Here is a 27,648-nt window from a genome sequence, read left to right on the forward strand (position 1 = left end):
GCTAGATTTCTGGTTGGAAAAATGTTATTATGCTATTAACATTTAGATTGTGCTGTAAGTCAGGTTGTTCTATTTTATGAGCAATATTTTCTTTTTATGAACATTCATGCCTAAAATATTGAATTTGCGTGCTACTTTATTTTTGATTATTTTCGAATGTATGTGAAAAAAGTGGAATTCTGGTGAATTTTGTAGATTTTTAAAAAATTAATTAATTTATTTGTTTTTGGCTACATTGGGTCTTTGTTGTTGCGCGGCTTTCTCTAGTTGTGTCGAGGGGGGTGCTGCGGTGCGCAGGCTTCTCAACGCGGTAACCTCTTGTTGCAGAGCATGGGCTCTGGGCACACGGGCTTCAGTAGTTGTGACACGTGGGCTCAGCACCTGTGGCTCACGGGCTCTAGAGCACAGGCTCAGCAGCTGTGGCACACGGGCTTAGCTGCTCCATGGCATGTGGGATCCTTCCGGACCAGGGTACCCGTGTCCCCTGCGTTGGCAGGCGGATTCCCAACCACTGTGCCACCAGGGAAGTCCCTGGTGAATTTTTTAAAATGTAAAGTGATTAAGGTGATACACAATCACATTTAGATTTTTCATTTGTTCTTAAATTAAGCCATAGAAATATTGTATTTACTTTTCTAGAGACTAGAGGAAGAAATGAGATTGAAAGGACATTTCCATATCTTTGCATTGAATTGACTCCAGCTAATTGTATTGTGTAAAAAAAATTTTATTTGGTTGCTAAAATAAATATATTAAGAAGGTAAACAAGTGAGAAACCTAGTTCCTCAGGTTCATTCATAGGCCTGATGCTTGCTTGCTTATTTGATTCATTCATTCATTCCAGAAATGGTAATGGATCATTTGTTATTTAATCCTCCATTGTTTTCATTGTTTACCTTAGAAGTACAATTCAATACAGGGTGAAATTTATTATAAAGACTGGTTATGTGGCCTTTGGAAAAAACTATTCCAGCTTGCTCATCCCACACTGAATCTAACTAGCTCTATGGTCTTGGGTTCTTAGTTTTCTTGTAAGTGGAAAGAGCAGTGGGATCTAGAATTTCCATGAAAGTCATCCAGTTTTAAAGGTTTCTAAAAAAATTTTTTTAAAGATAAGTTTTGTGGAACTCACCAGTGTTTGTTTGTTTGTTTGTTTTTAAATTTTTATTTATTTATTTATTTATGGCTGTGTTGGGTCTTCCTTGCTGTGTGAGGGTTTTTCTCTAGTTGTGGCAAGCGGGGGCTACTCTTCATTGCAGTGCATGGGCTTCTCATTGCGGTGGCTCTCTTGTTGCAGAGCACAGGCCCTAGGCACATGGGTTTCAGTAGTTGTGGCAAGCGGGCTCAGTAGTTGTGGTTCACGGGCTCTAGAGCACAGGTTCAGTAGTTGTGGTGCACGGTCTTAGTTGCTCCGTGGCATGTGGGATCTTCCCGGACCAGGGCTCGAACCTGTGTCCCTTGCATTGGCAGGCGGATTCTTAACCACTGTGCCACCAGGGAAGCCCACCAGTGTTGTTTTGTGGTACCAAAAGGCATTTGTGTTGACAATGATTGAAAATGAATATGAATACCTAGATTTAAGTCTCAGCTCTACCACTTAATTAACGTAGTGGTAATAAAGTAAGTTAACGTTTACCCAGGATTTACTATGTACCAGGAACAAATTTAAGTGCTTTACCTTTATAATCCTTTAATGCTCACAAGAACCCTGTATGTGAATTGCTATAATTGTACCCATTTTACAGGTTAGGAAATTGGGGCATCAAGAATGTAAATTACCTCCAATAAGAATCAGTAAATACAGAGCCAGTGTTTGGACACAGGTAGTCTGAGACCAGAGCTGATATGATTAGCAGTAGCGTAATCCTGTCGACCCCCTAGTCGCTCAGAGATTACTTTTGTAAATCTGTAAAATGAGGCCCATGTTCACTCTTTCTTCTTTGCTGGTTTGTATGAGGCTCAAATAAGTAATGCAGAGGTTCTTGAAGTGTTGACCTGAACCAGCAGTGTCATTCCTACCTAGGAACGTGTTCAAATGCAAATTCTGGGGCCCCATTCCTAACCTTCTGACTCAGAAACTCTAAAGATGGGGCCCAGCAATCCTGTGTTTTAACAAGCCCTCCTGGTGATTCTGATGCATGCTACCATTTGTGAACCACTGAAATATTAAATGTTGAATTCATAAAAGAATATTTACAACACTTCTATAAAAAGAAACTAACAAAACCCCCCATGTATCCCCATCTAATGAATTGCAAAAAACAGTTCTTTGTATATTAGACCCACACTCATGCTTCTCCCTAATAGTCGGACACCGCAGCCCCACCCTGGAAGTAAAAGTATTCTGAAATGAGTGTATTTTATTTTCATAATTTTTTCCTATAGTTTTACCACATATATATGTATATTTTAAAAACCTAATTCATTTAGTTTTCCAAGATTCTGAATTTCATCTAAAGGTATCTGTGTATATCGCTCCTGTATTTTAAAAAAATTTGCTCAACATTTTGTTAGTGGTATGTATGCAAAGAATGTATTCATTTTCCCTGCTGTATTCTATGTTTGAATATAACATAACTTATTTCCCCATTTTCCTTTCAATGGACATTGGGTTGGTTCCAGTTTTTGCTACTACAAACACTGCTACTATGAACATTCTTGTATATATTTCTTGGTACACTTGTGCAAGAGTTTCTCTGGGGCACTGGTTTTCAAATTGTTTGACCTGAAATCTATAGGAAGAAATGCACTTTACACCATAATCCAGCAATTTCAGCTTGCTTGTTATAGTATAGAGAAATACAGTGGACTTTTTTTTTTTTGTATATTGACCAAAATTGGGTCCTAAAACCTCCTAACCTCACTCATTAGTTCTAGTAACTTTTGTAGATGCCTTAAAATTGTCTGTATAGATGACCAAATCATTTGCTAATAAACACAGCTTTATGACATTCTTTCCAATTAGTAAGCTTTTAATTTCTTTTTCTTGCATCATAGCACTAGTTACAACCACAATAAAATGTAGAATAGAGAGCAGATATCCTTGCCATGTTCCCAGTATTAGGGAAGCACATTTAATATTTGACAGATCAGTATGTTTGTTATAGGTGCATCATGTATGCTTTTTATCAGATTAAAGATATTCATAGGGCTTCCCTGGTGGCGCAGTGATTGAGGGTCCGCCTGCCGATGCAGGGGACACGGGTTCGTGCCCCGGTCCGGGAAGATCCCACATGCCGCGGAGCGGCTGGGCCCGTGAGCCATGGCCGCTGAGCCTGTGCGTCCGGAGCCTGTGCTCCGCAACGGGAGAGGCCACAACAGTGAGAGGCCTGCGTACCGCAAAAAAAAAAAAAAAAAAAGATATTCATAATTTGCTGATACTTTTTTTTTGCAGTACACGGGCCTCTCACTGTTGTTGTGGCCTCTCCCGTTGCGGAGCACAGGCTCCGGACGCGCAGGCTCAGCGGCCATGGCTCACGGGCCCAGCCTTTCCGCGGCATGTGGGATCTTCCCGGACCGGGGCACGAACCCGTGTTCCCTGCATCGGCAGGCAGATTCTCAACCACTGCGCCACCAGGGAAGCCTTTGCTCACACTTTTTATCATCAGTGGATATCAGATTTTATCAAATGCCTTTTCTGCAACTATAGAGATGATCATATTTTTTCTCTCTTTTTATCTTAATGTGGTGGATTACATTGATTTTTTTAATGGTCTTGGAGCTGTTGAGAGGTGTGTTGTTCAGTTTCCAAATATCTTGGGATTTTCTAAATGTCTTTCTGTTCATTGATTTTAAATTTAATTCCATTGTAGTCAAAGAACATGCTTTGTATGATTTGAATACTTTTCAGTTAACTGGGACTTTTTCTGTTGCCTGATCTGCATCATTTCTGGGTCTTTTTCTATTGATTGCGTTTTCTCCTGACTATAGGTGATTATTTTCCTTCTTCCTTGCATGTCTTATAATCATGAACTGAATGTCAGACATTGTAAATTTTATCACGTTGGGAGTTTGAGCCTTTTTCTGGGATGGAGTTGAATTATGAGGAAACTTTCATTCTCTCCAGGTTTGCATTTGATCTTTATTAATGGGATCAGCACAGCCTGTAGTCTGGGGCCAGTTTGGTTGCATTACCAGGGCAATACTCTTCTGAGTACTCAAGCCAGTGGCCACATACCATAAGGTTTCTTGGCTCTGGTTGTGGAGAATGTGAACTGCTCCCAGCTCTGTGTGAGGCTCGGGAATAGCTCCTCCTTTTCTTTCCCAGTGGTTCTTTTCCTTGCCCTCAGGAATTTTCTTCACAAGCATGGGCTGATCAGTAATCAGCTTAAGCTAGAAGGGAAACTTAGGCAGCCCTCACCTCTCTGATTCTCTGCTCTGTATGTTCTAGTCACCTTGACTTCCCTGAATTCTCAACTCTCTTCCCTCACCTTAGGGTGACTCCTGGGCTGTGTTTCGGCTTCTCCTCCCTGCACTTTTGCCTGGAGATGCAACTGTAGATTTCCCTCATCTGTTTCCCTTCTCTCAGGCATCACCCTCTTATGTTGTATGCTGTTCAGTGTCTGAAAACCACTGTCATATTTTTGTCCATTTTTTAGATGTTCAAGATGATAGTTCATCTGATCCCTGATCCCTGTGGTCCACTTTGGCCACAAGTCTAAGTGAATACGTATTTTTAAGTTGAATAGAGAGAAAAATATTCCAAATTCATACTGAATTTCCAATGCAAATCGATTAGCCCAGAGTTATGTATCTTTTTGATTTCATACTTCTCTTTTCTGTTATGGTGAAGAACCTTCCAGAGACATTACCAATACTTACTCGTTTTTATGTTTCTTCTTATTTTATTCTTACAGCAACCCTGAGGTAGGCAAAATACCAGGTTACAAATGTCACTTTATTGATAAGGAAACTGAAGCCCCAGAAAATTCAATGACTTTCCTGAGAGTCCGCACTGGTAGGGTTTTGGCCAAGCTGCAGAAAGTACCTTCAGTAGCCTGACTGTAATTTGGTGTCACCTTGGTCTGGTACACACCGGGCTTCCATTTCTTCATTTATGAAACAAGGAGGTTTCCCAGATCTCTTCAGTGTCTGGCCTTCTCCTCAGTTCTCTGCTTTTCCGATTCTCCCTTCGCTCCCAGCCACATGTACACATTCTGTTTTCTCATGATGCTTTCAGTAGGACGTGACTCTGGTGTACATAATACGGGAGAAGCTGTTCTAAGACCCTCCTGAATGCGCCCCGGAGGCTAAGGGCGACCGACTGAGCTTGTTCTGGGGCAGGCCCTGTGGAGACAGACGTAAAAGCTGCTGCCTTTGTATTTGCATTTTCAGATTGGTGATATTAAATTAATGGGGTTTCCAGCCTGGTAGGGGATCATTCATTTTCTCAGTTTATCTGTGCTTTGTCTCAAATTTCATGTACATATGGAGAAAATCATCACTAACATTTTTGACTGTCATTTCAAAGTGCTTGTTCTAGAGTCTGCAATAATTGGTGGCTTTTATCTTTTCTTTTCTTTTCTTTTCTTTTTTTTTTTTTGGCCTCGTCACCACATGTGGGATCTTAGTTCCCCGACCAGGGATTTAACCTGAGCCTCCTGCAGTGGGAGCATGGATGCTTAACCACTGGGCCACCAGGGAAGTCCCGGCTTTTATTTTTAGATTCTCTATTCCTCAATTATGATTTCTGTCCATAAGATAGATGCCGCAAACTCAGCCCAATCTTAGATCTGACCATTTTTATCTTAGATCTGTCTCATTTTTATTTAATAAGAATGCATACCAAGAAGAACCTGAAAATAATACCTTATTTGATTAGGGGAAGGTGTTCTGGACTTGTTAGTAAGTTAATTTTTTTTACTTCCTCATTAAAACCCTGCTGTAGTTGCCCTCTGATTTTTTTCTCTTTTACTTTTCCTTAACAAGAAAGAGATCAGTTGAAAAGAATAGAAACTAGTAGAAGGATAAGCATGGTAACATTAGGATGTGTACTTTCAGTGTTATACCCAGATGGAGAGTGCTGTAGTGAGTCCACGATTGAGGCATCCTTGGTATTCTGAGTAACACCCTGATGCCTCAGTTGAATCACTGCAGACATGCTTGGAAGGGGCAGCAAGAAAATGGTTAAAATACTGAACTATTCCCCGATTCTCGTGCTGTTTCTAAGGGGAGCTTTGTACTTAGCTGCCTGCAGTGAAATGCGTTTGCTGTCCTTAAGGACATCTGCCCTTCCTTGTCCAGCTTTACCTTGTTAGGACTGTTGGGGCTAGCTTGTTCCGTTACCTGTACAGACCTTCCTGACCCCCAGTTTTCATTGAATGACTTCCACTGTCCTGTTGGTGAGGGCAGTTGTGTCCATCTTTGGGGATGTGCCTGCCACCATGCCCGAAGTGGGAAGCCAGACAGGGCAAGAAAGGGGGAAAGGGAAGGTGACTGCCATTTACCCTGTGTCTACCAGGGCTTGTCGTCTTCCTAGAGGCTCTGCTACATTCTCCTCTTTGGAAGAATATACTGGTGCCTCCATTTCTTACATAGACAAACTGTGCGGAAACTCCTGGTGTTTGTAGAACAAAGGCTTTCTATTCTGCAATTTTGAGTTGCCTTGTGTTAGCTTTACATGTTTCATGTAAATTTAATTTCATATTAATTTAAATGAGATGGCTTGGAGGTAATCCTTTGGTACCCGTGAGGAAATAAATAAACCATAGTTGAGTTTATATCTGTGAAATACCTCTCCCATTAAAGATGTATTTATCTGTTCTAGCCACAAATAGATATCCTTAAAATAGAGATTTCTAAAGAATAACCAATGAACCGGTCCTTAAATCTCCTAAGTGGTCATTAAATTCTCCTAAAGGTCTAGAAAACGAAGTTAAGAATCCGGTAAGACGGGGCTTCCCTGGTGGCGCGGTGGTTGAGAGTCCGCCTGCCGATGCAGGGGACACGGGTTCATGCCCTGGTCCGGGAGGATCCCACATGATCCCCAGCGGAGCGGCTGGGCCCGTGAGCCATGGCCGCTGAGCCTGCACGTTCGGAGCCTGTGCTCCGCAACGGGAGAGGCCACGACAACAGTGAGAGACCCACATACTGCAAAAAAAAAAAAAAAAAAAGAATCCTGTAAGAGCTGCCCCTGTGGAGTTACTGCTGGTGACAAGTAGAAGCTGTTGTCCTCATCTGACAGCCCCTGACCTGGATGACCAGTCTGGAGCCTAATTGGAATGATCAGCATAAAACCACATTTTTTTTTTTTTAACTCCTGGGGTCATACTTCCTGTTGAATCTGATTGTCTCATCCTTGTAGTAGACTCGAATTAAAGAGCCAAAGAAAAAAGTCCACTTGGCCTTCTAGGACATTATTGCATTGACCCCAGGGTGAAGGTAAAGACACGATGTGCCTTTTTAGTCTTAATAGTTCTAATGGCTGAAAGTAGGCAGATCAAGATAATAATGAAAAAGAAGAAGTTTGATCATCTTGATAACATTCTGAACAGCAGACAACTCAAGTCAGGACCTCGATCTGTGTTTGCTGTATCTTTCTTTCACAGACGCTACCAAACGCCTAATAGAAAACGTCATGTTTTAGTTATTCTTCAGGGGGTTGTAATTTGAGGATTCATGAAAAAGCCTAATTTATCAGAAAGATTAACTACTAGCAACCCATTGACTTTTCATTGTCAAAATCAATCCTCGTAGTGGGGCCTATCAGACTATTCTTATTCTGTTGGTTTCTTGTTGCATAATGCTAAGACCTCAAATTTCTTCCCTTTTTTCCTCTCTCATGAAAGTCTGGTTTAAAAGAAAAGGCCAGGCCAAATCAAAGATTTGGTAAAATGCAAACTGCTTTACATTTGTAGACATACTGTCTTATCTAGTTGGCTCTGCAAAATTATACTTCTGCGATATAAACAGTAAGCTGCTCGGGGCAGAATTCCAGCAGCTTGTCTTTCCCAACCTTGCACATAGCAGCCAGCAAGGCGGTTCATACACAGCGACTCCCTTCTCCTGTTTAATTTCCTCAGACAAAACAAGACATTGCGGTGGTGCCTGCTGATTCCAAACGACACAACTTGTTTCTCTTGCCTCTTATCATAACCTCGTGAATAAGAGGCTGTTGGAGCCATAGGGTCCCTTAGAGTCATCTGGTCCATGCCTTGTTTACAGATGGGAAACTGAGGCCCAGACGAACTCATCCAAGGTCATGCATGTGTAACTGATAGAACTGAGTCTGCTTTGTTTAACCCAAAGGGTTTCCTTTACTTCTCCTTTCTCTGTCTTCCCCTGTAACAGTTATTCACATTCTAGGGAGAAAACGTGATCCACTGAGCATGTGAGTTGTATGCCTGTTTTTGAAATAGCACAAGACGAGCAGACAACATGATCACCAACCTGTGTTGGGGTGGCCAGAAAGTTTGTTTGGTTTTACGTAAAAATAAAAGACATTTTTCATTTTCACCAAGAACTTCATTGAACAGTGTATTCACTAACAGAACGCACTTTTTGGCCAACCCAGTACGATAAAGTGTGTTTGGGGAAGTTGGGGGTCTCGTTTAATGAGAGAATTCTAAGGCAGACAACATACTGAGACACTATCAGGTTCTTTTCTTTGCTGCCAGGCTCTTCCAGGGCATCCCTTTGGCACCGTGGACCAGCCTGGTAAAATGGGATGAATGGGTCTTTACAGGACGGCGTCAGTAACAGCTCTGCTGCTGGTGAAGCGGGACTCCTCGGGTCAAGGTGCTGACCCCTTCTGAGTCTCAGTTTCCTCATTAAATAATATGGTAATTGGCACCCACTCCATACAATTACTATATTCCATATGGAAGTGAAATCATAAACTACAACGGAAATGAAGTGGATTAAGCAGGGGGGTGGGGAGGGCGTGGTTCTAAAGTGCATCGTTGGTTTAAATCGACTGACATTGTAAGTGACTGGAAATCTTATTAGTACTTCTGCCCAAAGACATGCAACAGGGAGTACAAATGCCCTCTAACTGGTGACTTGTCACTCCAGCAGAAGGCATTGCTGAAGAATGTGTTTCCCATGTGAAGCTCTTTGAAGGCTTGGGTTGGAAAGGCAGATTCTCTCGTATAATTAGCAAAAGAGAGGCCAGAGAGGTGATTTGATAATCCCTTTCATGAGTGGTGGGAAACCACAGCTGCTGCTTCTGAGCGAAGCAGAAGTACCTTGAAGTTTGGGGAAGAAGTGGTGAATGACTGAATCGATTGGTGGGTTTTATAAAGGCCACTCTTGTGCCTTGAGCACCTTCTTTGGGCCTCATCCAGTGCCTTGGAATGTGGAAGGCACAAAGTCATGTGTAACCAGGTCCCCATTCATGAAGGGTTTACCTTCTAATCGGTGGCAGATGATAACACAAGATTGTCTGTGATCTAAAGCCCAAACTGTGTTAAAGGAAAAATTGCGGGACTTCGGAGAAAAAAGAGATCCTTGCAGGGTGATAGGGAGTCATAGGGAGTCAGTAATCATTTGTCGAACTGCATTGTGCATGTGAGCTTTACGGTGTGAGGAAGAAAGAGATAAGCTGTTGTTCCAGGCAGAGGTAAACCGTGAGCTGAGCACAGAATTTAGGGGAGGTTATGAGTCCTGACCGGAGCAGAGGGTGGGATTTGGCAGATGATGGAGGCAAAGGTGGATAATTACAGCCAGGATAATTTCGGGAGCACTTTGATTGTCAGGCTCGGGAATCTAGGATTTAAGGAAACATAATAGTCTATGGTGTGTGTGTGCGTGTGTGTGTGTGCGTGTGTGTGTGTTTACAGCAGTCCTTGGTAGGTGTTTGTAGCTTGGAGCTACGGTGCCAGGTGCTGCCTTTGAGAGCTTCTGCTTACTTTCCTGGTGACTAAGTGTGAGGAAGAGGTGAAGCTTGGTGATTACACAACACATTGTGACACAGCAAGCTCTCTACTTCCTGATTCCATCTGCTGGCAGGGCCAGTTTGGGGGGAGGCCGTGAATGGGGGCTCCAGGGATTCAGGGATGTGAGATCTACATTTTCTATGGAGACCCAGCAGTATACCTAGTGGGCAAAACGTTTGAATCAAGTAGCAGTTAGACGAAGGAAGTGAACCTCAGTGGCTCAGTAGCTGTGGCCTCGTGGCCCACGAAGAAGTCTAGGAACCAGGAACTAACTCCTTCTGCATGCTGTGCAGTTTCTGCTAGCCCACTTCATCAGCCTGGTCTTAGTCTGAATTCATATTACAGTCCACAAGCTCAATAGTAAACCAGTTCCAGTATCATCTGTCCAGACTTCTGTGCCAAGACTACAGAAGAGCACATATTTGGGTGATTCTCTTCAAAAAGAGAGGCCACTTGGAAAACATGGGGCTAGAGGTCTGCTCCTTCTGTTCTGGGATAGATTGACTGTGAGGAACCTGCAGTCAGCCTGCTGATCTCAGTGCATCGCAGGCTCAGGAAAGAGCAGTAGGTACCATGATTGGATTGGATCCCTTTCTTCCCTTCTTAATGAGCCTTGTGGGATCTGGCAGATGGTTTGATGGATTGAGTGACCAGCCTCATGTGCTCATAAGAGCTGCAGAGATGGGGAACATCGTGGGTTCCTTGGATGGTCAGGTCAGTGGTTAGAACCGAATCACTAAGGTGGTTCTTTTTCCCTGAAAGGATGCAGCTCACTCATCCTGAGAGAGGGCAAGAAATAAATCTACCTTAAAAAAAAAAAAGCTTCATCGAAGTCTAATTTATATACCATAAAATCCACCCACTTTAAGCATATAGTTCATTGATTTTTAGTAAATGTGCAGTGTTCTGTGACCATCACCACAATCCAATCCAGTTTTAGGAGGTTTACGTCTCTCTGTAAAGCTTCCTGGTGTCTGTTGTGCTCTGTCGCTATTCCCACCCACAACCCACGAAACCATCAGCTGCCCTCTGTCACTGAAAGACTTGCCTCTTCTGGACGTTACAAGGAAATGGAAGCCTAACATATGTTTTGTGCATGTGACTTTCATTTCGCATAATGTCTTTGAAGCATCCGCGTTGTAGCATGTGTTCGTATTTCATTCCTTTTTGTTGCTAACTGATATTCCATTGTGTGGACAGACCATATTTTACTTATCCACTGATTCTTCAGTGGATGAATTGTTTCCAGTTTTCAGCTGTTGTGAATAATGCTTCTCTATTGGTTTCTTGTGGCTGTCCTAACAAATTACCACAAACTTGGTGGCTTAAAACAAGAGGATTTTATTCTCTCGTAGTTCTGAAGGCCAGAGGTCTAAAATCAAGGTGTTGACCGGCTGTGCTCCTTCTAGAGGCTCTAGGGGAGATTCCGTCCTTTGTCTTTTCTAGCTTCTAGCGGTCGCGCCAGTCCTTGACTTGAGGTCATGTTACTTCCACCACTGCCTCCGTCCTCATGTTGGCTTCTCTTCTGTGAGACTCTGAAAACTCCCTCTGTCTCTCTCTCATCTGGGTACGTGTGATTTTGTTTGGACCACACCCTGAATTTCCAGATTAACCTCCTCTCCATATCCTTAACTAACTCACACTTTTTGCCACCTGAGGAAACATTCACAGATTCCAGAATCTGATGTGGATATCTTTGGGGGGCTATTATTCTGCCTACCGCAACAGCTATGAATATTCACATGAAGTTTCTGTGTCAGCATGTTTCCATTTCTCTTTGTAGATAACCGGGCGCGGAATCGCTGGGTTGCCTGTACATTTATGTTTAACTTTTTAAGAAACTGCCAAACTGTTTTCCGAAGAGGTTTTGTCATTTTATGTTCCTACTAGCAATGCATGAGGGTTCCAGTTTCTCCACATTCCTGCCACGTCTGCCTTTTAAAAATTAATAGCCATTCTGGTGGGTGCGAAGTTGTATCTCGTTGCGGTTTTAATTGGCATTTCCTTGATGACTAATGGTTGTTGGACGTCTCTTGTGCTTATTAGTCATCATATATGATTCTCGGTAAAATGTCTCTTCAGAGCTCTTACCTATCTTAAAATGGCATTGCCTTCTTCTTTTGGAGTTACAAGAGTTAGTCTACTGTTTTGTATGATTGTGGTCCAGTCATTGCCAGTCCTAAGGACTGTGGTAATGGAGGTCACCTTGGGGGCACCCCATTTCCTCAGGGTACTTAGAGCTGGGGCGAGGCAGCCACCCAGTGTTAGTCTATTACTGGGGGGTAGGTGGGACTCATACGTGGTCCATTGGCTGCCAGTTACTGTGTCAGGGAAGCCGGGAGACGGCTCGCCCTATGCCCTAGAGATCATAAGCTCAGTGGTGTTGTAGGCTGATAACTCTTATCACCATTTTAATTAAGGAGTTGTTTCTGTAATAATATATTTACTATATCTCTTCCCGTACTAAACTATTAAAAATCCCTGGTATAGGGACCACATCTCTGTGTTTCAACACTCTGTCTCCAGTCTCTAGCACAGTATGTGGTACATAGTAGGCAACCAACCAATATTTGTTGGTTGGAAGTATGACTGTAACATACCAGTAATGGGAGTCCAGGAGGATGCTCTCTGCTTTCCAGTGGGCGATTCACCTGAAATGATTAAGGAGAGGGTTATTTGTTAGAGGAGTGGTTCACTAACCACTGAATGTGCTCTGTGGTGACTCGTATTTTTTTTTTTTTAATGTGTTTGGTGACTTGTATTTTAACTGCCACTGATGCCATGATTTCCCTCTTTTATTTCTCCTTTCCAGCGATCTATAACTACAATGCCTCTCAAGATGTGGAGCTGTCCTTGCAGGTTGGAGACACGGTTCACATCCTGGAGATGTATGAGGGTAAGTCTGGATGGCCTTCTGCCAGACACGGAGCAAGGCCCAAACAGTAGAAGTTACTTATTCATAAGGCACTTAGAGCAAATATCAACGTGCTTTACATCTGAAGTGATGCTAGTAAAAATCCAAGAAGTGCTTAGGGTATACAGTTTTGGACCGTGGGTGATTTCAAAACAGCCAGCTGAGTGCATGAGCGCAGACATACCCAGACACCAGAATCAAAATATGTGACTCTGGGGGATTCCTTGGTGCTCCAGTGGTTAAGACTCCACGCTTTCACTGCAGGGGGCATGGGTTCGATCCCTGGTTGGGGAACTAAGATCCTGCATGCTGCGCCGTGTAGCCAAAAAAAACCAGAACCAAAATATGTGACCCTGCATTTTGTGAGGTTTCAGTGCTGTTATACGTACGCCATCCTATTTAATTCTTATGGCAATCCTCTAAGGGTGGCAGGGCAAGGGTTTTTTTTTTTCTAATTAAGAAAAAATATGTATTATTGACTCTCAGAAATATAGAGCTCTTAAAAATTACACAAGTTAACCCATGCTCACTTTTTTAACGTAGTTGAGAAAACTGATGTTCAGAGTAAATAAGGTGCCTCACGTCATACAACTAGTGACAGAGGCAAATGAGATGAAGCACTGTTGATTCCCAGTGACTTCTCATGAAGCAAGACCTTAATACATGAAAGATGCTATCTCTGAAAATAAATAGGAAAAGCATATAATTCAACTCATATTCTAAAAGGCAAAAACATTTATTTCTTTGTAAAATTCTCTCAGATAAAATAGTTAAGTAAACGGATAAAAATTCCCCCAAAAATGTGACTGGATGCAGAAGGGCCTGACGCAGCACTGGCTCCAGAGGAGACATGTGTGCCTCTGGTCTGGCGGGAGCTCGAAGGAAGCCTAGCTGCTGAAGTGGCTCTTTCTTCTCAGCACTAAATGTTCCCAGACTTGGGGAGAAATGAGGGAGAGACTTACTGGTGTTGCTGAGATTCCTTCAGAGAATTAGGTCAGGTGACTCTAGGTCCGGAAAGCCTACTAGTATATTTCCTGCAACTAGGTTGGGCTGGGGGAGGGGGGTCCCAGTTAATCTGTAAGTGGGCTGTTGGGCAGTTACCCAGGGCTCCCGGGTCATCTGAAGAGCACAGGTCATGTCTGCACCCCCCCACCCCCCAGGCTTCTGGCTCCAACTCAAGCTCTCTAAATCCTAACGGGACTCATCCACGTATCCACATTTCTAATCCAAATGCCCAGAGCACAACAAGCATGTCTCTAGGCCCCTAACATTGAGGATCAAAGCAAAGAACATTGAGGGTCCATTGATTCTCTCTGAAGATTGGGGCGGGAATGAGGTGGGGAGCTAGGCAGATTTTTCTCATAGGGTGAGGCTTGTTAGGACAAGAAGTCTGGATTTGCAGGGTCTGGCCCCCCCCGCCATGTAAATGGTCCTGATGATGGCATGGCAAGGGTGGTCATCTAGAACCTAGTGCGGCTTCCAAGGGCCAGGTAGACAGACACAGGATGGGGAAGAGGAGATGGGAGGTCCGAAGGAAAGGAAGTAGGGCTCGGCCATAGGAAAGCTAAGCCGTCTGCCGCATTGCACAGAAGCCTCTGCTTTTACTCTTCCTCCCTTTAGTTTTAGGCAGAGGGCTGGTGGTTTGCATTATCCTTCTCCCCGTCACACACTTCAGAGTGTCTTCGTGCAGCTTCCAGGGGCAGGGGAAGGGAGGGAGGGCTGTGTGGACGCTTCCCACTCTATTCTTTTTCTTCCTCTTTTTTTTTTTTTAAATAAATTTATTTATTTTATTTTTGGCTGTGTTGGGTCTTTGTTGCTGTGTGCAGGCTTTCTCTAGTTGCTTTCTCTAGTTCTCTAGTGCAGGCTACTCTTTGTTGCGGTGCGCGGGCTTCTCATTGCGGTGGCTTCTCTTGTTGCGGAGCACAGGCTCTAGGTGTGTGGGCTTCAGTAGTTGTGGCACGTGGGCTCAGTAGTTGTGGCTCATGGGCTCAGTAGTTGTGGCTCGCGGGCTCTAGAGCGCAGGCTCAGTAGTTGTGGAGCACGGGCTTAGTTGCTCCGCGGCATGTGGGATCTTCCCTGACCAGGGCTCGAACCCGTGTCCCCTGCATTGGCAGGCGATTCTTAACCACTGCACCACCAAGGAAACCCCTCTCTTCGATTTTTATTCTCACCATCTTAGGTCCAGCCAAACATTGATTCCATGGCATCACCAAGACACTAGGGATAATCTACTTATCATCTTCTTTTTTTTTTTTTTTTTTTTTTTTTTGCGGTACGCGGGCCTCTCACTGTTGGGGCCTCTCCCGTTGCGGAGCACAGGCTCCGGACGCGCAGGCTCAGCGGCCATGGCTCACGGGCCCAGCTGCTCCACGGCTTGTGGGATCTTCCCGGACCGGGGCACGAACCCGTGTCCCCTGCATCGGCAGGCGGACTCTCAATCACTGCGCCACCAGGGAAGCCCTCTTCTTCTTTTTTTAATATAAATTTATTTATTTTATTTATTTATTTTTGGCTGTGTTGGGTCTTCCTTGCTGTGCACAGGCTTTCTCTAGCTGCAGCGAGCAGGGGCTACTGTTGCGGTGTATGGGCTTCTCATTGTGGTGGCTTCTTTTGTTGCAGAGCACGGCCTCTAGGTGCGTGGGCTTCAGTAGTTGTGGCTCGCGGGCTCTAGAGCTCAGGCTCAGTAGTTGTGGCGCATGGGCTTAGTTCCTCCGTGACGTGGGATCTTCCTGGCCCAGGGCTCGAACCCGTGTCCCCTGCATTGGCAGGTGGATTCTTAACCACTGCACCACCGGGGAAGTCCTACTTATCTTCTTGAACTCCTTTACATATTGAAACCATAGTCTCTTCAAGCCTTACTAGGTCATACAGCTTTGTCTGGGGCCAAATTAATCTACTCTACCTAGTCTTTATGGACACACATTTTTCCATTATACTGGTAAAAGGCACATGTTCGGTTTCCATGGGCTTGAAAGTAATGTATATTTTACAGTTACTGGGTGCAAAGTTCTATAGAGGACAATTAGATTATGATTTTGTCACTTTTTTTTTTTTTCAAATTTGCTATATGCTAACCTTCTTTCTGCTTTTTCTGTTGCTGAGAGAACTGTGTTAAATCTTCCACCATGATTGCAGTTTGCGTCAGTTTACAGTGATGTCAGTTTTTTGCTTTCTGTATTCTCAGAACTATTTTTAGGTGCATACAATTTTAGAATTGTTATATTAGACAATTCCAACTTTTAATTCCTGTTTGTAAAACTTTTTATCATTATCTTCATCTGCAGTAATGCTTTTTTCCTTAGTCTTTTTTGTCTGAAATTGCAGCCGATTCACTGGCAGTGCCAGGCTTTCCTGACCTCACAAGGCTGTCAGAAATGCTGCTTAGCCGCTCAGGACTCTTTTCTTAATTTAGCAGATGCCCCAAGAGGAAAGCAGCCCCCAGTGCTGGCCATTCTGAGTTTGTTATTTTTCAGATCTAGACCTGGTAATTCTTTACTTTACCATGTTAGTGTGTGTGTGTGTGGGGGGGGTATTGTCAGGCTTTTCTAATTGACCTGCAGAGTGTGGGAGGGAAGAGCACAGAGTTGATCTGAAATCAAGTAAATGATACCTTTTAAATAAGTTTTCAAAATTTTTTTTTCATTTTTATGTGACCCCAATGTTTCTTGAAATAGTTGATTGAAACACTTTGTCCTCACATGATTCATATTAATGGTAATTTTAAGTGTGCATATTATTTTTACTTAGTAATCTCCCAGTCGACCAATGAGCATTCCTAAAAGTAGCACTCCTATGGACCAAGCTAATGTGGTCACCAAGCTTGGTTGAATATAAATGTAAACACGCAAACATGTCTGTTTCAAATACCTTCCGGAGTTTGAGTCCAAAAGCCACAGTGCATCTAATATATTACAACTTACACAGCCGTATACTTGCCAGAAGTGCTGGCCCAGTTGACAGTCATACAAAAAACTGTTACTTGATCACTGCTGCATCTGGACTATGATGATCCAGGTGCTGTAGGTCCTGACAGCAAGAAGCCAATTTTCTTGTTAATTGTTACCATAAAATGCTTGGGGGGCCAGCCACAGAATTCTTTCATTTCAAAGAAGGACATGAGGGACTTCCCTGGTGGTCCAGTGGTTAGGATTCCGTGCTTCCAAGGCAGGGGGCATGGGTTTGATCCCTGGTCAGGAACTAAGATCCCACACGCTACAAGGCGTGGCTGAAAGTAGATAAATGAATGAATGAACGAATAAATGAATAACAAAATTTAAAAAAGAAGGATGTCAGTGCCCGTTCTGTAAAAGTGGACATGTGTCAGGGTGTGAAAGGGGAGATGTAGAGCATGAGCTTATTCACTTCATTAACTGCCAAGTGGCAGGTCAGCTTTACAGAGATGATTATACTGGCTTAAGGTTTAAACTAGTGTTTATTTTATGGGATTAATTTTTTTAATGGTGCGTGCATTGCCAGACGCAGTGATAGGTACTTCTATCTGCTAAGTACTTTGAGTTCTTGGCTGGGTTCTCAAGTTTCTTGATTATTCAAGGCAGTTCAGGACGCAGTGAGGGCAGGAGGGCTTTGCAGACATTAAACATGATGGAAATGCTGAGTAATAACTTGTGTTCAAGCCCTCCTCCCCCATCTCCTCTTTCCTTTAGAAAAATAAACAAAGTGGAAACACCCACAGTACTGCCAGATGGAATTGAAGGGTGGTGCTGGCACCATTTCATGGCCCTGGCGTGCGAGGTGGGGGTTGTGTCTTTCAGCTTCCTGTCAGCGCTGACTCCAGGGGTCCCACCCCGCCAGACACCCTGCCTTTGAGATATTTGCATACCAGACCTGGGTGGGCTCTTCTGGTGTGGACATGAGTTCACCTTTCTGGAACCCGGACTTGAAAAATTCTTTTCTGCCCACAACAGAATACTACTTAGGACTCTCCTTTTGCTGTTTTCCTCCCTGTGGTTGAATGAATGATTCCAGAAGTGGTAGCTCCTTGAAGGCCTTCTCCTCCTGCATCGGCAGGGCCCGTGCCTAGCATGGCTCCTAGTATACAGTAGGTGCTCGGCAAGCCTGTTGTATGAGTGAAGATAAATGGGAGACCAGGGCAAGCCTGTGGGAGCAAAGCAAGGTAGTGTGGAGAGTAAGGGGGATGGGGCCACCTCCACAGCACCCCGGATAGAACAGGGCAGGGCTGCTTTTCTCCTTCTATGAGACGCCAGCGTTGCCCTGCCCTGTGCAGACCACATGATGGATTTGGTTACCGCGTGAGCTGCTTTTTCCAATAACGGCTTTATTGAGATAGATCTCAAATACCATCCAGTTGACCCATTTAAAGTATACAATGCAATAATTATTTACAAAGTACTCTATTCACAAAGTAGGGCAACCATATCACTATCTACTTTCAGAACATTTTCATTATCCCCAAAAGAAACCCTCTAGCCATAAGTGGTTTTTACCCCCCAGCTCCAGGCAGCCACCAACCGAATTTCTGTCTCTCTAGGTCTGCCTCTTCTAGACGTTTCACGTAAGTGGAATCATGTAATGTGTGGTCCTTTGTGACTGTCTTCTTCTACTTAAAAGGATCTTTTGGGGGCTCATCCATGTTGTTGCATGTGTCAGTACCTCATATCTTTCTATTGCTAAAAAATATTCATTGTAGGCATAGTTCACATTTAATTTATTCATCAGTTGATGGACATTTGGATTGTTTACAAGTTTTAGTTATTATGAATAATGCTGTTGCCATGAACTACAAGTTTTTGTGTGGATATATGTTTTCATTTCTCTTGGGTGTATCCTTAGGAGTGGAATTGCTGGATCCTATAGTAACTCTGTGTTTAACCTTTTGGGGAACTGCCAGACTGGTTGCTTGAGCTTTGGCTCCAAAACAGGAGACCACGGTCCACATGAGAGAGTTGCCATTCCTCATCCCTTATCACCGTTCCTCTCTGTAACCTTGCCCCGAATGTCATTTGTTACTAAAAATAAGGGAAGGGAGTAGAATTGACTGAGAAACTGTATATTGCTCTTTTTTTTTTTTTTTTGCAGTACGCGGGCCTCTCACTGCTGTGGCCTCTCCCGTTGCGGAGCACAGGCTCCGGACGCGCAGGCTCAGCGGCCATGGCTCACGGGCCCAGCCGCTCCGCGGCACATGGGATCTTCCCGGACTGGGGCACGCACCCGTGTCCCCTGCATCAGCAGGCGGACTCTCAACCGCTGCGCCACCAGGGAAGCCCTATTGCTCATTTTTTATAGCCCACCAAGAATTGTTTGCCTTCAGAAACTTTTTCAGGGAACAGAAATCCTCAAGGACTGAAACAAGTGTCCTTGCCTTTCTTCTGCTTTGGCACTGGCCTGCCTGTAGTCACTGCCACGTCTTTGCTTCTTTAACCAGAAAAGAGTTGGCAGTGAGACAGCTGTTCTCCGTCTGAGTGTTCTTTCCCACCCCAGATCCATGGGCATGACTGAAAAAGCACTGATACCTGGGGGAGATTCCAGCTGTGGTCATTTATTCATTCAACAGGACTCGCTGAGCAAGTATTATGCTCTTCTGTGCCAACTACATTTATTGACCGCAAGAGATGTTCTAGGCATTGAGGTCACCTGAGTGACACAATGGCAAGGTTTCTGCTCTCACAGGGATTTCATTCAAGAGATGGACAAAACAAGTGAACAAAATATGTGAACAAAAGCATTCAGATACTTATAAGTGCTATGGGGAGAAAAGGATGGTGTTATATAGACCAGAGGCGGATGAAAGTGATGGAGAGTGAAAGGAGAAGGACCACTTTAGTTTGCATGGCTTTGTCCCTGTCTTATCTAAGGTAACTGTCCGTGGGCAAGACATTTGAACTCTCTTTGTGTCATGGTCATTTCCTCTAAAATCGGATCACTCTTTGAACTGAAAGTGATTAAATGCAAGTGACTTGAAAAGTAAGGTTTCAGCATCCCTGCTGCCATGAAGCTCTCCTCTCCTGTAATTATCCAAATTCCAGTCACAGGTGATTTCAGGCTCAGGGTTTGTTGTTCCACCAATGGGTACTGGTTTCCTGCCTTTGATTCATATCCATTGTTTAACTCATTTTCAGCTCCGTGAACTACTCACAAGCTTACGAGAGAGGGTGACTGGTGTTAACAGTGATTTCTGGGGGTAAACGTAGCACAACTGGCTTCTGTTGGAAATAACAAAATGAGATAATGTCTCAAAGGCGTTCCAAGCTCTGCAGAGGCAGGTACGGCATAAAGTTTTATATGATTTCAGTGTAATTTGGTAAAGACCCAGAGGAGAGCACAAATGATTGTATTGGAACCAGAGGAAACAGGCAATCCTGAAAAGTTGAAATAAAAAGGAGCATTTGTCTGTATACAGGAGGTCCTCAACATATATATTTCTTCTGTGTGGAATGAGGTCAGTTTTGAAATGCACCTTAATCAAGAAATCCACTACCTTATGATATGAAAAGGTATAGACATGGATTATGACTTGGGCTCTACATGTGTTGAGTCTCATCTTTATAAAGCAAGCTTTTTTGAGTAAGCACAGAGGGCAGTATTATGATGGGTAGGTAAAGTTACATGGCACTAAATTTTAGCTCCATAGCTGACAAAACTTTCTAACAGAGGCATAAAAGAGAAGAGAGTGTATTTGAGGACTTTTTTTCCAAGAAGAGGCTTAATAGGCATCTTTCTGAGATGTGGTATTAAGAACCCTCCACTGGAAAAGGGAACCTTCCTGCACTGTTAGTGGGAATGTAAACTGGTGCAGCCACTATGGAGAACAGTATGGAGGTTCCTCAGAAAACTAAAAATAGGGGCTTCCCTGGTGGCGCAGTGGTTGAGAGTCCGCCTGCCAGTGCGGGGGACGCGGGTTCATGCCCCGGTCCGGGAGGATCTTACGTGCCGCGGACTGGCTGGGCCCGTGAGCCATGGCCGCTGGGCCTGCGTGTCCGGAGCCTGTGCTCCGCAACGGGAGAGGCCACAGCAGTGAGAGGCCCGCGTACCGCAAAAAAAAAAAAAAAAAAAAAAAAAAACGAAAAAAAACCCACGAAAAATAGAATTACCATATGATCCAGCAATTCCACTCCTGGGCATATATCCAGACAAAACTATAATTCAGAGAGATACATGCCCCCTTATGTTCATAGGAGCACTATTCACAATAGCCAAGGCGTGGAAACAACCTAAATGTCCATTGACAGAGGAATGGATCAAGAAGAGGTGGTGTATGTACACGGTGGAATATTGCTCAGCCATAAAAAAGAATGAAATAATGCCATTTGCAGCAACATGGATGGACCTAGATGTTATCATATGAAGTGAAGTAAATCAGAAAGACGAAGACAAATACCATAGGATATCACTTATATGTGGAATCTAAAATACGACACAAATGAACATATCTACAAAACAAAAACAGACTCACAAATATAGAGAACAGACTTGTGGTTGCCAAGGGGGAGAGGAGTGGGGGGAGGAAGGAGTGGGAGTTTGGGATTAGCTGATGCAAACTATTATATATAGGATGGATAAACAACAAGGTCCTACTGTAGAGCACAGGGGACTATATTCAATATCCTGTGATAAACCATGATGGAAAAGAATATGAAAAAAGAATTTATATGTGTATAACTTTACAGCAGAAATTAATACAACATTGTAAATCAACTAAACTTCAATAAAATTAAAACAGAAAAAGAACCCTCCATTGGATCCTATGATACAGTAAAGTCTTATCAAACCTTTTCAAAACTGATTCTGTGATTTGAGAAGTTGTCATCTCCTACTGTCCTGTGCAACAGTGAGTCGGCCTGGCAGTCTTGTCATCCCTTTACTGTTCCTCTTTTCTATTCACTTCCTTCTTCCCTCTTTGGTCAGCCATGCCCAATGACCATAAGAGTAGTGAGAGACAAAATCAAAATTGATTTAAAAAAGTCAGTTCTTGACAGCATGTGTAAAAGTTTACTGGGTTTAAGCTGAAATAAGGCATTCGATGTATTTGTAACTTGCATTTACTTTTGTTACCCCATTAGTCAAGATAATTGAAACTTTATTGTAATTCAGAATCCATAACCTCACCGTGTTCTAGTTAGAAAAACAACTGCCTTTCTCAAACGTAAATGGCAGTGAGCCCAACAGCTTGGATTTTACGACAAGCATTGCGTGCAAACGTTTTGGCTCGAGCCTTGAACGCAAGGTAGGCCTTGTGGCATTTTGGTGAGTGTGCCGGTCACTTCCCACATCTGTTTGACCTTTACCTTAAGGACAGCTGGTCAGCTACTACTCCTGGGGACACATGTTCCCGAGATGTGTTTTTCCATAGACGTGTGTGGCAGTAGGAGGGTGTTTACAAAAAAAAAAACTAATTAAAAAGTAGAGCTGGTGAAAAGTCTCATCTCAGGTTTAATCTTTAAAAATTTTTATTAGCGTATAGTCGATTTACAATGTTGTGTTAGTTTCAGATATACAGCAAAGTGAATCCGTTATACATATAAGCATATCCACTCTTTTTTAGATTCTTTTCCCAGGTAGGTCATTACAGAGTATTGAGTAGAGTTCCCTGTGCCATATAGTAAGTCCTTATTAGTTATCTATTTTATATATAGTCGTGTGTATATGTCAGTCCCAATCTCCCAGTTTATCCCTCCCCCCGCCTCAGGTTTAATCTTATCTAAAAGAGAATGCCTTCTCTTTTTCCTTTTGAGATACACTCGAATGTTCTTCTAACATTCCATCTTGAAAATTTGTGTTATTTGCGTATAGGCAAGTGTAGAATCTTCTAGGATCAGGTTCGGAACCGTTTTCTGAGTGGAGCCTTCATTCGGTTACTTCGTCGTGAACTGGTACTTGGCGTTGGCCCATTTGGGCCGTGGCCCACGTGCTGAAGGAGGCAAGCTCAGCCTGAAAGCAGAGATGTACTGGGGATGCTGTAGAGGAAGGTTCTCGTGAGGAAGCCTCTGGTGTTGGTCTCCAAGGGCTCTTGGTGGGATCCAGGGGTCCAGAAGGCGGCAAAGTGATGAGCAGGCTCCTTGCGTCCCAGGCACGTACGTGACCACTCAGGCTGTCTTCTCACCTCTGAATGCTGGGCCTTCACATTACTTGGCATGTAACTTTTTTTTTTTAAATAGATCTTTATTGGAGTATAATTGCTTCCCAATACTGTGTTCGTTTCTGTTGCACAGCAAAGCAGTTCAGCCATATGCACACACACTGGCATGTAACTTTTATCAAAAGTGACTTAGGGGCTTCCCTGGTGGCGCAGTGGTTGAGAGTCTGCCTGCTGATGCAGGGGACACGGGTTCGTGCCCCGGTCCGGGAAGATCCCACATGCCGCGGAGCGGCTGGGCCCGTGAGCCATGGCCGCTGAGCCTGCGCGTCCCGAGGCTGTGCTCCGCAACGGGAGAGGCCACAACAGTGAGAGGCCCGCGTACCGCAAAAAAAAAAAAAAAAAAGTGCCTTAGGTGTCTCATCCCCATTGCAACCTATAGCCCATCAAACCATCCTGGGACTGAGTAAGAAGACTCTGAAGGGTTCTTGGAAAGAAAAAGGCCTAGAGGAAAGTTCAAAATTGATTGAGGGCAAATTGGAATTAGATGTTTCTCCTCTTGCCTGTATCTGGAGAGAGAAGGATACATAGATGCCTCTGCTCTGCTCATGGTAATGTCACTAATTTATGATCTTTAAAAGCATATAAGGAGGCCTAGGCATCATCAATATTAACCCTCTGCTAGAGCACCCCCACTTTATTCAGCCCACGGACGCAAATCATTCAATAGAAAGTGTTGTAAGAGCAGAAAACACGCTACCTGTAAAACTTACGTGCTACAAAGGAGTCTTACAAAAGCTCGAGAACAGCAGTTCTTTTCCTGGCCTCACCTCCATGTGTAATTCAGGCTACACCTAGGGAAGGACAAGGCAAGACAGGGAAGATTCTCGTTAAAGATTATTTGTCTAACCCTTATATTCTGTATAGGCATCCTTAATGATTGTCTTTTGAACAAGAGTATTAAATGTGTGTGCATTTCACTTTGACAAATGAAATAGATTTTTTTTTTTTTTTTTTTGCGGTACGCGGGCCTCTCACTGTTGTGGCCTCTCCCGTTGCGGAGCACAGGCTCCGGACGCGCAGGCTCAGCGGCCATGGCTCACGGGCCCAGCTGCTCCGCGGCATGTGGGATCTTCCCGGACCGGGGCACAAACCCGTGTACCCTGCATCGGCAGGCGGACTCTCAACCACTGCGCCACCAGAGAAGCCCATGAAATAGATTTTAAATACCTGTACCTAGCAATTTAGCCCGTCTTTTAAATGACAGGAACAATGTACACTAAATTCCTAATCTTGAATGCTTGTTTAGTTTTCACCATGCAGGAATAAGCATCTGTTGTTATCGTTGGAAACGAAGGGTATGGGTCAGGGGGACTTTTTCTTCTTTAATATGTGTTACTGGCAGATTCATTGCCCACTGAGTGTTTAACCAGACCTTAAAGTCACCTATTCTGGTGACCTTTGAGTTCTCCTTAGGCTGTATCCAGTCTCTGCTCAGGCCCTGGGGTGTTCGGCCCCGTGTTTCTTGTTTGTTGTAGCCACTGTCATATGGTTTTTCTATCGCCCAAGTTGTTTCTTCTACTTTTTCTTGTTCTCGTTCCCTTAAAGTCATGTTCCCTACCCTTTGCTTGGAGCAGGGAACTTATTCTGTTGGAAAATAAAAGTATGTCTTCTTATCAGCCCCGAGGGCTCTGGGGAGAAGCTACCCCCAGCTCGATTCCAGCTTCTGCTGTGTTTGTCATCGGTAATTTAATAATAATTTAGAGAGGTTCTGGTCTTCCTTCCAGAGAGCACAGAGACATGGATCAGAAAAAGAACTCCACATAGAGTCTCCTACTGTCATCAGCATAGGAAGCAGATGACGGCCGTAAGAGTAGGAGCCGGTCCCTGGATTATGTCCTGGGGTCCTCACCATTCCAGCTCTGGCGTTTTCCATTCCTCTACGTGCCAGGCATTGAGCGAAGGGCTTTCAGGTACTGCATCTCAGTGCTTACAGTCCTGGGAGGTCAGAGTTATTGATGCTTGTTTAATAAATGTGAATATCAAGGTTAGGAAACTTGAAGACATGCACACAGCTATGAAATGGCAGAGCTGTGATTCCCACCCAGGGTCCCATGGAATCCAAGGAGAGTGTGCTTTCCATGTCCCAAGGCCTTTGAGGAAATAACACTTCTATTTTGGACATAACGGACAGTTTTCCGCAGTCGGTTAGGTTCTTCTGCGTTTTGAATGGCGATCAGACGAGTCTCCCGTTGCCCCAAATGTATCAGGGTGTGAGCTCTTTCTGGACTTAACTTCCCTCCGTGGCTCTTCCATGCAAACTAGTCACTCTGGCCAGCGGTCTCCTCCCTGCCCTCTGAGCTCACTACGTGCTTGGACCCGCTTCACCCCCCGCCAGTGCTGGGTGCCTCATTTGCCCTCCACACACACCTCCTCCCCGGCCAGTTTTCAACAGCTGGCTTCCTCCGAGCAGGTAGCCATGTCTGTATTTGGGTAGCAGAGCAGAATCGCCCCCGCCCCAGAGAGATTGGTCCCCCTCCTGCAATCCACACGCTCCAGGGAAGCATGACGGAGGCAGTGGGCAACCGTTACGGATGGTCTGCCCAAGCCTCTTAGGTCTGGCAGGTGGGTCTGGGATGAGATCAGCAGAGAGGTCTCTGGAAGTGTCTCTGACCACCACCCCCACCCCCAGCCCGTGGCAGTCTCTCCCTCCCTGCGTGTCTGTGGTTGTATAGCTCGGGTCCGCAGCTGTGCCCTCCCATCTGAGTTAGTAAATAGGGCACGTGGATCGGACTCAGTGCTCTTTGGCTCTGACGCTCTGGGAAGGTCCCACGTGGTTCATAGTCTTCCTCTTGCTTCTGATGTTTTGCCACGGGGACTCTTAACGCTGTCACCACTCTTGGGTTCCACCTCTGCTTCTGTCACTGCTTGTCTTATCGCACCCCTGGCGGTGTCTCCTCACCCCTGGCTGTCCGGGTCCACAAAGTGGGGCTGCGGGTCACGTTTGGAGTCTAATGCTGCAGTCTCACACTTTCACGTTTAGGAGGCATTCCACTGAGGAACTTGGAGCAGGTTTCTAGGGGACCAGGTGGAAGGGGTCTTAGGTTCAGGGCGGGGTCACACTGGAGGGCTTTCCTCACTTCAGCTGATTCGTCCTCTGAGCGAAGGCTCACGTATTTCCAGCTCCTCTGCCTGGGATGAGTTTCCTATCTTACTGGAGCCTCCCTCCCTCCTTCATCTCTCGCCTCTAATCTCAGTGTCCTTCTCAGGCAGCTTAGGTGGTTTCACGGAAAAAGCACTCTGCACTGAAATTCCAGAAATCCTGGTTAACTAGACAGGCAAGTTTATATCTACCCCCTCACCTGTGTGTCTCTGTTTTACTAGCAATTAGATTAGAAGGTCTTCCAGATCAGAAGTTGGGGTTTATTAGAGGCCCAAACTCCTTGAGTGAGGCCCCCCACCAGAGCCCAGCATAGTTCCTTATAAAAGCGAGGCTCCTTCAATGTATCTTTTTTTTTAAATAAATTTATCTATCTAGTTATTTATTTATTTTTGGCTACTTTGGGTCTTCGTTGCTGTGTGCGGGCTTCTCTTGTTGAGGAGCATGGGCTCTAGGCATGCGGGGTTCAGTAGTTGTGGCACGTGGGCTCAGTAGTTGTGGTGCATGGACTCTAGAGCGCAGGCTCAGTAGTTGTGGCACACGGGCTTAGTTGCTCCGCGGCATGTGGGATCTTCCCAGCCTGGGGCTCGAACCCGTGTCCCCTGCATTGGCAGGCACAGATTGGCAGGCACACTCTTGACCACTGTGCCACCAGGGAAGTCCCCTTCAGTGTATCTTGCTTGATGAACTGATTCCTCAGCCACAAACCTGTACCGCTTTCTCATCCATCTTGCAAATATTGGTGTGATGATAACAAAACCAATAGAAGAATAAGGGACAGCAAATTCATTGCTACTACTGAGAAAGCTACATGTTGCATCCATTCATTTTGGCTTGCTTGAAGTGGTTGTATAAGTTAGAGAAACGGACCACAGAAGAGGGGAATTAGAGACAAGAGCCAGGAGGACGAACGGCTGCCAGGATTACTTTGCTTTAGAGAAGAAAGAAGGAAAGAAAAAGCCATATCTAGAAAATTGAAAGGGAATGGGCAAACCGGAGTCCGTAGGTTGATTAGACTGGAGGAAATTCTTTCTTCCCTCTCACTGAGCTTCAGGGGCGTCTGTGAGGTCACAGAGAGATTTCCCACTTTTGTGGGGGACGTTTGGGTATGTCACCCCTCCGTTCTGTCGACTGTGACTTGGACCCACTCCTCGCGCTGGTCCACTGCCTGGACCAGGTGTCTCCGTTTGTCTGAGGAGGTGTGTGCTGGTTGAAAGGAGAAGCCTTACCATCACCCTCCATGGTAGGCAACCAGAGCAAACCTCTGCCTGTTAGCTATGGAGTTAGATTTTATGAGGTGAGGAAATGGGGGAGGAGAAAGCAATGTTTTGGTGGAAGGATGTTTGAGAGATCAAAGCCTTAATTACTTGAAATTAATAGTTGAAGAAATGGAGTCCCGCAGAGCTAGTGAGCGCAGAACCAGGATGGAGACCCAGGCCTTTTGATTTCAACGAATCTTCCTTATAAGGAGCACTGCCTCTTCTTTTCTGGCCTCCTGGGCAGGTGCTCGGGCCCCACCCCACTCTGCCTACTGGGCATAGGATTCTCGGGAGAGAGGTGAAGGGTGTCTCAGACCTTGCAGTCAGATCTCACCCCAGAGGAGCAGATTTTAGTGGTCCTTGCATCAGTCTGTTCCATCCATGGCCAC

General features: G+C 44.6%; 1 protein-coding gene across 1 annotated transcript in view; it reads left to right on the top strand.

The window, feature by feature from the left end:
• DOCK5 (dedicator of cytokinesis 5) overlaps window positions 1-27,648 on the top strand; it is a 212,825-nt gene that overhangs the window by 48,981 nt on the left and 136,196 nt on the right. Inside the window, exon 2 of the mRNA XM_081236247.1 lies at window positions 12,688-12,771. Within this exon, the coding sequence (XP_081092373.1) occupies window positions 12,688-12,771 (84 nt within the window). The remainder of the gene's footprint in view (window positions 1-12,687; window positions 12,772-27,648) is intronic.

This window comes from Mesoplodon bidens (genome assembly GCF_964165515.1).
Source record: "Mesoplodon bidens genome assembly, chromosome: 6".
Classification (NCBI taxonomy): Eukaryota; Metazoa; Chordata; class Mammalia; order Artiodactyla; family Ziphiidae; genus Mesoplodon; species Mesoplodon bidens.